General features: G+C 49.0%; 1 protein-coding gene across 1 annotated transcript in view; it reads left to right on the forward strand.

The window, feature by feature from the left end:
• The first annotated feature begins 3,869 nt into the window (after positions 1 to 3,869).
• The window catches only part of enpep (glutamyl aminopeptidase), a 38,368-nt gene continuing 31,186 nt past the window's right edge, over positions 3,870 to 11,051 (forward strand). Inside the window, exons 1-2 of the mRNA XM_061744236.1 lie at positions 3,870 to 4,693; positions 7,134 to 7,275. Coding sequence (XP_061600220.1) covers positions 4,056 to 4,693; positions 7,134 to 7,275 — 780 coding nt within the window. The 5' untranslated portion in view covers positions 3,870 to 4,055. The remainder of the gene's footprint in view (positions 4,694 to 7,133; positions 7,276 to 11,051) is intronic.

Consider the following 11,051-nt stretch of genomic DNA (forward strand, 5'->3'; position numbering starts at 1 on the left):
GCAGAGTTAACCTACAGGGTTAACCAGGGTTAACCTACATAGTTAACCTGCAGAGTTAACCTACAGAGTTAACCTACATAGTTAACCTGCAGAGTTAACCTGCAGAGTTAACCTACAGAGTTAACCTACAGAGTTAACCTACAGAGTTAACCTGCAGAGTTAACCTACAGGGTTAACCAGGGTTAACCTACATAGTTAACCTGCAGAGTTAACCTACAGAGTTAACCTGCAGAGTTAACCTGCAGAGTTAACCTGCAGAGTTAACCTGCAGAGTTAACCAGAGTTAACCTGCAGAGTTAACCTGCAGAGTTAACCTGTAGAGTTAACCTGTAGAGTTAACCTACAGAGTTAACCTGCAGAGTTAACCTACAGAGTTAACCTGCAGAGTTAACCTGCAGAGTTAACCTACAGAGTTAACCTGCAGAGTTAACCAGAGTTAACCTGCAGAGTTAACCTGCAGAGTTAACCTGTAGAGTTAACCTACAGAGTTAACCTGCAGAGTTAACCTACAGAGTTAACCTGCAGAGTTAACCTGCAGAGTTAACCTACAGAGTTAACCTGCAGAGTTAACCTACAGGGTTAACCTACAGAGTTAACCTGCAGAGTTAACCTACAGGGTTAACCTACAGAGTTAACCTGCAGAGTTAACCTACAGGGTTAACCAGAGTTAACCTACATAGTTAACCTGCAGAGTTAACCTACAGAGTTAACCTGCAGAGTTAACCTACAGGGTTAACCAGAGTTAACCTACATAGTTAACCTGCAGAGTTAACCTGCAGAGTTAACCTGCAGAGTTAACCTGCAGAGTTAACCTACAGAGTTAACCTGCAGAGTTAACCTACAGGGTTAACCAGAGTTAACCTACATAGTTAACCTGCAGAGTTAACCTGCAGAGTTAACCTGCAGAGTTAACCTGTAGAGTTAACCTACAGAGTTAACCTGCAGAGTTAACCTACAGAGTTAACCTGCAGAGTTAACCTGTAGAGTTAACCTACAGAGTTAACCTGCAGAGTTAACCTTCAGAGTTAACCTACAGAGTTAACCTTCAGAGTTAACCAGAGTTTACTTGCAGAGTTAACCTGCAGAGTTAACCTACAGAGTTAACCTACAGAGTTAACCTACAGAGTTAACCAGAGTTTACTTGCAGAGTTAACCTGCAGAGTTAACCTTCAGAGTTAACCTGCAGAGTTAACCTTCAGAGTTAACCAGAGTTTACTTGCAGAGTTTACCTGCAAAGTTAACCAGAGTTAACCTGGACCGCCGAGACCTTGAACATCTCAGGTGCCTGAAGACAGCTGCTCCAACCCAGAACCAGTTCAACACTTATTCGCTCTGAAATAAGAAGGATTATTTTAGATGATGAGATTAATTAGGCTACTCAGACGTCAAGTTCAGCGAGCACCGCAGAACACCCCGCTGTCATTCAAGAAAACGCGCCCCTGATTATTGTTGAGTCAGTCGTCATGGATGTAAGATGGAACTATAGTGACCAAATCTGCACAGACCAGACTGTAAATATGTTTCTGCAGTTAAATTGGACATTTCAGTGCTGGGGTCCATGCAGATGGACTCACACAGCCCCTAGTGGTCCTTTCAGGAACTGGACCTCCCGGTTCACTTCTAAGCTGATGGTCCTGGCTCACGCTGGAACCCCCCCCACCCCCCCCCTCCCTGCTCAGCTGGCCTCAGCCAGGGTCATCATTAGTTTGAGTTGAGTCTTACGTGGTGATGCACAGATGTAGACACCCGTCACACACCCGTCAGACACTCGTCACACACCCGTCACACACCCGTCAGACACTCGTCAGACACTCGTCACACACCCGTCACACACCCGTCACACACCCGTCACACACCCGTCACACACTCGTCACACACCCGTCACACACCCGTCACACACCCGTCAGACACTCGTCAGACACTCGTCACACACCCGTCACACACCCGTCAGACACTCGTCAGACACTCGTCACACACCCGTCACACACCCGCCACACACCCGCCACACACCCGTCACACACCCGTCACACACCCGTCAGACACCCGTCACACACCCGTCACACACTCGTCACACACTCGTCACACACCCGTCAGACACCCGTCACACACCCGTCACACACCCGCCAGACACCCGCCAGACACCCGTCACACACCCGTCACACACTCGTCACACACCCGTCACACACCCGTCACACACCCGTCACACACCCGTCACACACTCGTCACACACTCGTCACACACCCGTCACACACCCGTCACACACCCGTCACACACCCGTCACACACTCGTCACACACCCGTCACACACCCGTCACACACCCGTCACACACCCGTCACACACCCGTCACACACCCGTCACACACCCGTCACACACCCGTCACACACTCGTCACACACCCGTCACACACCCGTCACACACCCGTCACACACCCGTCAGACACCCGTCACACACTCGTCACACACCCGTCAGACACCCGTCACACACCCGTCACACACTCGTCACACACCCGTCAGACACCCGTCAGACACCCGTCACACACCCGTCACACACTCGTCACACACCCGTCAGACACTCGTCACACACCCGTCACACACTCGTCAGACACCCGTCACACACTCGTCACACACCCGTCAGACACTCGTCACACACCCGTCACACACCCGTCACACACTCGTCAGACACCCGTCACACACCCGTCAGACACCCGTCACACACCCGTCAGACACCCGTCACACACCCGTCAGACACCCGTCACACACCCGTCACACACCCGTCACACACCCGTCAGACACCCGTCAGACACCCGTCAGACACCCGTCAGACACCCGTCACACACCCGTCACACACCCGTCAGACACCCGTCAGACACTCGTCACACACCCGTCACACACTCGTCAGACACCCGTCACACACTCGTCACACACCCGTCAGACACTCGTCACACACCCGTCACACACCCGTCACACACTCGTCAGACACCCGTCACACACCCGTCAGACACCCGTCACACACCCGTCAGACACCCGTCACACACCCGTCAGACACCCGTCACACACCCGTCACACACCCGTCAGACACCCGTCACACACCCGTCACACACCCGTCAGACACCCGTCACACACCCGTCACACACCCGTCACACACCCGTCAGACACCCGTCACACACCCGTCACACACCCGTCACACACCCGTCACACACCCGTCACACACCCGTCACACACCCGTCACACACCCGTCACACACCCGTAACACACCCGTCACACACCCGTCACACACCCGTCAGACACCCGTCAGACACCCGTCACACACCCGTCATACACCCGTCAGACACCCGTCACACACCCGTCACACACCCGTCACACACCCGTCACACACCCGTCACACACCCGTCACACACCCGTCACACACCCGTCACACACCCGTCACACACCCGTCACACACCCGTCACACACCCGTCACACACCCGTCACACACCCGTCAGACACCCGTCACACACCCGTCACACACCCGTCAGACACCCGTCACACACCCGTCACACACCCGTCAGACACCCGTCACACACCCGTCACACACCCGTCAGACACCCGTCACACACCCGTCACACACCCGTCACACACCCGTCAGTGGGGCAGATCATCGCACACTTTGAAATTGAAATGACTGATGATCAGACTGGAATGAAAGAGTCCCTGACTTCCACGCTGCCATCGTTGTTGTAACAATGAGCCAGTCTTTATCTCTGTTTTCACTTGTGGAGTTTCCAGGTTAAAATTTAGCTGCTGATATACGGGAAGATTGTCAATGTTTAACAGGAGGAGGCGTGTTCACAGCACCAAGGACAGAATAAATCTCTGCCTCATTGTGTGTGATTCTCAGCTTTTCTTTCTCCAAACTTCTCCTCCTCTTTCGTCTCTCCACCCCTCGGACCCTCAGGGGTGAGCTCTGGTTCAGCTCACGCTGCTAATCTGAATGCTGCAGAGCCGAGTCCTGCAGCGCTGAGTCCAGGTCAGCTCCGGAGCACTTCCCCCCAGAAGAGTTTCAGCTCAGGAAGTGAGCATGTCTGAGGACATGGAGCTGGAGAAGGAGCACAAAAGTTACTGCATTCGGAAGAAGCATGTAATCATCATCTGTGTGACGGTGGTGGTGTGTAGTGTGGCAGTGGGCCTGGGGGTGGGCCTCAGCACTGACACCTCCTCTCCACAAGATCCCACTCCCAGGCCCCCTGAGCCCCCTGAGCCCACTGAGCCCCCCCCACCTGGCAGAGGGCCCTGCATGCCTTCCTCTGACTCCAGCGGGGACTGGAGAAACTTCCGTCTGCCCGACTACGTGAAGCCGGTCCACTACGACCTGCACATTGAGCCGGACCTGGTTGCTGACACGTACACGGGAACCGTGGACATTCAGCTGGAGGTGAGCAAACCCACCCGCCACTTGTGGCTGCACATCAGGGAGACGTTCGTCCGCAGCACGCCCAGGCTGCGGAGGCTGGACGGCCGGGGCGGGGAGAGAGCGCTGTCCGTGAAAACCTGCTTCGAGTACCGGCCTGAGCAGTACGTTGTGGTGGAGGCCACGGAGACGCTGCCCGTCACCGGCCCGGGAGAGATGTACGTCCTCAGCCTGGACTTCCAGGGCTGGCTCAACGGCTCTCTGGTGGGCTTCTACCGGGTCGTCTACACGGAGGGCGGGATTTCCAAGTAAGAGCCAAAGACATCACCACAACACACAACCACATGATACCGGCCTGCCGCCGCGGTCACGTTTAAGGTTCCTACCCTGCCTTTAATCCTAGTTCACTTTGTGTGTGTGTGTGTGTGTGTCTGTTAAAACATTAAAAATCCATAATAAACATTACATAATATGTATATATATATATATATATATATATATACAAATATATATATATATATATATATATATATATATATATATATATATATATATATATATATATATATATAATGTATAATATGTATATATAATTTATATAATCTGAGATGATGAACAGCATAATAATTTTCAGTAAGTCAATGTCGATTTAAAAGAAATTTTGTCTGAAAAAAACTAGTAGATTTTTCCTTCAGCAGAAACCTTGAGTAGCATTAGCAGCAGGAACTCTCAGTAGATGGTTCCTTCAGCAGGAACTCTCAGTAGATGGTTCCTTCAGCAGGAACCCTCAGTAGATGGTTCCTTCAGCAGGAACTCTCAGTAGATGGTTCCTTCAGCAGGAACTCTCAGTAGATGGTTCCTTCAGCAGGAACTCTCAGTAGATGGTTCCTTCAGCAGGAACTCTCAGTAGATGTTCCTTCAGCAGGAACTCTCAGTAGATGGTTCCTTCAGCAGGAACCCTCAGTAGATGGTTCCTTCAGCAGGAACCCTCAGTAGATGGTTCCTTCAGCAGGAACTCTCAGTAGATGGTTCCTTCAGCAGGAACTCTCAGTAGATGGTTCCTTCAGCAGGAACCCTCAGTAGATGGTTCCTTCAGCAGGAACTCTCAGTAGATGGTTCCTTCAGCAGGAACTCTCAGTAGATGTTCCTTCAGCAGGAACTCTCAGTAGATGGTTCCTTCAGCAGGAACTCTCAGTAGATGTTCCTTCAGCAGGAACTCTCAGTAGATGGTTCCTTCAGCAGGAACCCTCAGTAGATGGTTCCTTCAGCAGGAACCCTCAGTAGATGGTTCCTTCAGCAGGAACTCTCAGTAGATGGTTCCTTCAGCAGGAACTCTCAGTAGATGGTTCCTTCAGCAGGAACCCTCAGTAGATGGTTCCTTCAGCAGGAACTCTCAGTAGATGGTTCCTTCAGCAGGAACTCTCAGTAGATGGTTCCTTCAGCAGGAACTCTCAGTAGATGGTTCCTTCAGCAGGAACTCTCAGTAGATGGTTCCTTCAGCAGGAACCCTCAGTAGATGGTTCCTTCAGCAGGAACCCTCAGTAGATGGTTCCTTCAGCAGGAACTCTCAGTAGATGGTTCCTTCAGCAGGAACCCTCAGTAGATGGTTCCTTCAGCAGGAACTCTCAGTAGATGGTTCCTTCAGCAGGAACTCTCAGTAGATGGTTCCTTCAGCAGGAACTCTCAGTAGATGGTTCCTTCAGCAGGAACCCTCAGTAGATGGTTCCTTCAGCAGGAACTCTCAGTAGATGGTTCCTTCAGCAGGAACCATCAGTAGATGGTTCCTTTAGCAGGAACTCTCAGTAGATGTTTCCTGTCTGACTTCATCAGAGTCTCAAGGTTCTGGAGGAGTTTGGTCCGTTCTTCTTTCCAATGTTGCTCCAGGTCATTGAGGTTTTAGGAGGTTCATGTCTCCACAGGTCTCTGAAGGTCCAACACAGCATCTCAACCAGGTTCAAGTCTGGACTTTGAGCAGCTTCAGGTCTGATGTAGATCTGCTGTTGTGTTTGGGATCATTTCCTACCACATGGCCCAGTTCCAGCCATGTTGTAGCTGTCAGACACATGTCCTTCCATGTGTCTCTAGAAGACCCTGGTCTACAGAGGAGGTCCTGGTCCACTCAGGGACTGACAGGTGTCCAGGTCCAGACCAGCATCCTCCACCACAGTGGGCCTGAGGTGTTTCTGGTTTCCATGAAACATGGTTCTGGACAAGAACATGTCCACGTTGATCTCATGTGTCCAAAGGACATGGTTCCAGAGGTCTGCTGGTTTGGACCTAAGTCCTGCTTCCATGTTCTGTTTAGACAGAAGATATGTCCTCTGGTTAGCCCCAATCTTGATGTTTTCCAGGCCAACCCAAAAGCAGATCCAACAGTCTTTTAGTGCAGTTAAACACCACAACAATATTATCTTTAATATAAAACAACTATGCCGGTAGGTTCTTATTCACAGCTCAGAAGTTAAGTCAAAACAGTGGTACAAACTTACTAGTGCTGCAAGTGGCTAAAGTGAGGACTCACCTTGAGTCATAAATGTGGGGCCAAAGAAAACTGCACATCTGGGCCGAGTTTGGGCCAAAGGTTCTCTGCTATCTGGGATAAAGTGACAGTAAAGGCCGTATTTGATTTATTTACTCTAATATCTTGATTTGTTAAAACTCAGATATGTTTTTCAGCAGAACTCACAAAAATCATCCGTAACATTCCTGGTATCAAACTCCTTATTAACCCCTTCAAATGTTCTCCAGGAAGATCGCTGCGACTGATCACCAGCCTACAGATGCACGCAAGTCCTTCCCCTGTTTTGACGAACCCAACAAGAAGGCCACCTACACAGTTTCCATCACCCATGATGCAGACTACGGAGCGCTGTCCAACATGCCCCTAGAGGTAGGACTCGACCTCGCAGTAGTCAGGAAACCACAATTAGAATCAGATCACAGATGGGGCTCCTTCCAAAACCAAAGCTGCAGTCTTATCTGAAGAAATTATAGTAATTACTCACAACAGTCTCATAATTCGCAAATGCACACACCGTTTCACAAATGCACAGGACAAAATTCACAAATGCACACACCGATCCGCAAATGCACACGCCGTTTCACAAATGCACAGAACAATTCACACGTGCGTAGGACAAGATACCCAAATGTATTTTGATGCGCACACAAATATAACCTGATTTACGTTTTTTATCTGTGAGCGCATCAAAAATAAATTTGTGTATCTTGTCCTACGCACATGTGAATTGTTCTGTGCATTTGTGAAACTTGTCCTGTGCCTTTGTGAAACGGTGTGTGTATTTGCGGATCGGTCTGTGCATTTGTGAATTTGTCTTGTGCATTTGTGAAACGGTGTGTGCATTTGTGAAATATGAGACTGTACTAGCTCCATAGACTGGAACTCCTCTCCAAAGGCTGAATTATGGTTCTGTGTTAAACCGTTTTTGCACAATAGTTGTCCTTATCTCTTTGATTCACTGTGACCGGAAAAGCCGGAAGCTAAACAAAGTTTCAACTAGTGCTCTGGGGGGGTATTGCACCGCGGAGAAATGGAGTGACGGAGAAGTCTGAAGGTTCACGACGGCGTCACGGCAACGGTGTGGGCTCTACGTTGGTTTAACGCAGAACCTTAAATCAGGCTTAAGAGCGCATAGGTGTGAGGAGACATTAGATAAACAAGCAACACAGATGTAGAATGAGCTTCCTACCCCCCCGTCTCCTGTCTGTGGGGCGGAGAAGCATGTAAGAAAAGTCATGTCTGGAAAACACTGAAGCTCTTTGGGAAAGTGTAAATTTAAATCTAACAAATTTTTTCCTGAGATCACCTGAGGTCTGTGACATGTTAGAGTCCAAATACTGCAGTTTATCTGAACCACTTCAGTTGATCCCTGTTGATGTGGAGGAGCAGCAACTCTTCTCTGAGCCTCTCCTGGAAGACTGAACTTCTCCTACCTCTAAGGGAGATCATGTCACCCTAGTTGGTTCAATTCAATTTGATTTATATAGCGTATAATACAACAAAAGTTGTCTCTATACACTTTCCAGAGACCCAGAACATAAACCCTGAGCAATTATTACATAAACAATGGCAGGTAAAAACTCCCCTAGTGGGAGAAAAACCTTAAGCCAAACAGTGGCAAGAAAAACTCCCCTATAGGAGGGAAGAAACCTGGACCAGGACCTGGATCATAAGGGGGGACCCTCCTGCCGAGGGCCAGACTGGGGGGTCGGGATGACCGGGGGTGGGAACCGCAGGCAGGTGGAAGCAGCAACGGGATGACCGGGGGTGGGGACCGCAGGCAGGTGGAAGCAGCAACGGGATGACCGGGGTGGGGACCGCAGGCAGGTGGAAGCAGCAACGGGATGACCGGGGGTGGGGACCGCAGGCAGGTGGAAGCAGCAACGGGATGACCGGGGTGGGGACCGCAGGCCAGCACGCAGCTCCCGAAGCTCCGGCACAATCAGCAAGCCCCAGGTTGGTGACCGTAGGTGAGGGTAGGAACGTAGATCCACCAGTACACGGCCTCAGCTCTCCTCACCACAACAGACCCGTAAACCGTCCACATTACTGCAGACACTGCTCCGATCCACCTGTAGATCTCCTGCTCCCTTCTTCCCTCACTCATGAATGAGACCCCGACATGCTGAAACTCCTCCACTTGAGGCAGCTCTCATTCCTCCTTTTTTTAAAAGGTGGAAGCAGCAACGGGATGACCGGGGGTGGGGACCGCAGGCAGGTGGAAGCAGCAACAAAAGGTTTTTGTGGCACTAGTGGGCTTTATTTAGAAAGTAGACAGGAAATGGGTAGAGAGAGGAGGGGCATTGCAGTATAGAGGGAGAGGCCGGGAGTCAAACCTGCGCTGCCCGCACGAGGACTATATCCTCTACAAATGGTGCCTGCTCAACCCACTGAGCTATCCAGGGCCCATTCCTCCCTTTTCTAACTGGGAACCATGGTCTCATGTATCAAGGGGGGTGATTCTCCATTTATTCATAGGAGAGCCGGGCTCATGTGCATGTTTTCATGTAAGTGTCTATTTTGACACAAATGTTGACCAGAAAGCTCGTTATTACTGTTCGAGAGAACACGCAGTTGATCGGAGAGCTCATAGCAGCACACACCACACTGCCTGAAAGATACTGGATGGACAGCTTTACTCCAAAAAGATGACAAAGCCTCACGTTAATATATAGCGAGAGGTTTAGTTTTATGAGTGAACATGCTCGAAGTGGAATTCTAGGCGTGGAAGGAGGCTGGACAAAACAATCAAAAGGGCCGGCTCTGTCGTGGGCTGCTCTCTGGACACAGTGGCGGTGGTGGGAGAGAGGAGGATGATGGCTAAGCTGTCATCCATGATGGAGAAGGACTCCCACCCCATGAAGGACCTTCAGAGCACTGGAGAGCTCCTTCAGCGACAGGCTCCTTCACCCTAGGTGTCTGAAGGAGCGCTACAGAAGGTCCTTCCTCCCTGCAGCTGTGAGACTACACAACCAGCACTGCTCACAGTAGACCACAACCATAACAACCTGACAATAAATATACATACTAGAAAATAATGTGCAATATCATTCACTGCAACGTGCATAAATAACATCTGTAAATATCCATCTGTTTTTCTTTTTTGTATACTAGTATTTTTTATTTATTACTATTTTTATTCTCCTTCTTCTTCTTATTATTATTATTGTATATACTGTTTATAGTGTTTTTTATTATTATTATTATTGTATAATATTGATGCCTCTTGTGTTTTGCACTATCCCCTTTGCTGCTGTAATCTGGAAATTTCCCCTCTGTGGGACTATTAAAGGATTTCTTATCTTATTTCTTATCTTATCTTCACTCCAATCATCAAGCTTGTTGGGTTAATCGAGGTCGGCTGCATCATTATAATATAGTAAATTGAAGCTATTGCTAAATTTAGGGAGGCCATTGCTCAGAATCACAATCACAATCACAATCAGAAAGAAGTTTATTGCCAAGTAGTTTAACACACACACAAAAATGTGTTGCGGTGATTGGTGCAATACAAAAGAACAAATAATATTAAAAGGAAAAATTTACAACATGTTGGTTTTAAAGTGCCAGAGTAATGCATCTTAGGAAGGGATTAGATGGTGTTGCGATGGCTTCCAGTGCAACTGTGAGAAACCTTGGTGTTGTTTTCGATCAGGATTTGTCGTTTAAACCATATGTTAATCAGGTTTGTAAAATAGCGTGTTTCCATCTCCGTCATATTGCAAAGATTAGGAAGATCCTCTCGCAGAGTGATGCAGAAAAACTAGTTCATGCGTTTGTATCTTCTAGACTAGATTACTGTAATGTGCTGTTAGCAGGATGCCCAAGTAATTTGCTGAATAGGCTCCAGCTGATCCAAAATGCAGCAGCACGAGTACTGACAGGAATTAGCAGGAGAGACCACGTCTCTCCAGTGTTAGCGTCGCTCCATTGGTTACCCGTAAAATTCAGAATCCAATTCAAAATGTTATTACTTGCGTATAAAGCCCAAAACGACTGAGCTCCGCAATATTCGCAAGACCTGATAGTGCCTTATGTTCCTGGCAGAGCTCTCCGCTCCCAGAGTGCAGGTTTACTCGTAGTTCCTAGAGTATCCAAATGTAGATTTGGAGGGCGGGCGTTCTGCTATCAGGCACCATTACTAT

The sequence above is a fragment of the Cololabis saira genome, chromosome 16 (assembly GCF_033807715.1).
Source record: "Cololabis saira isolate AMF1-May2022 chromosome 16, fColSai1.1, whole genome shotgun sequence".
NCBI lineage: Eukaryota > Metazoa > Chordata > Actinopteri > Beloniformes > Belonidae > Cololabis > Cololabis saira.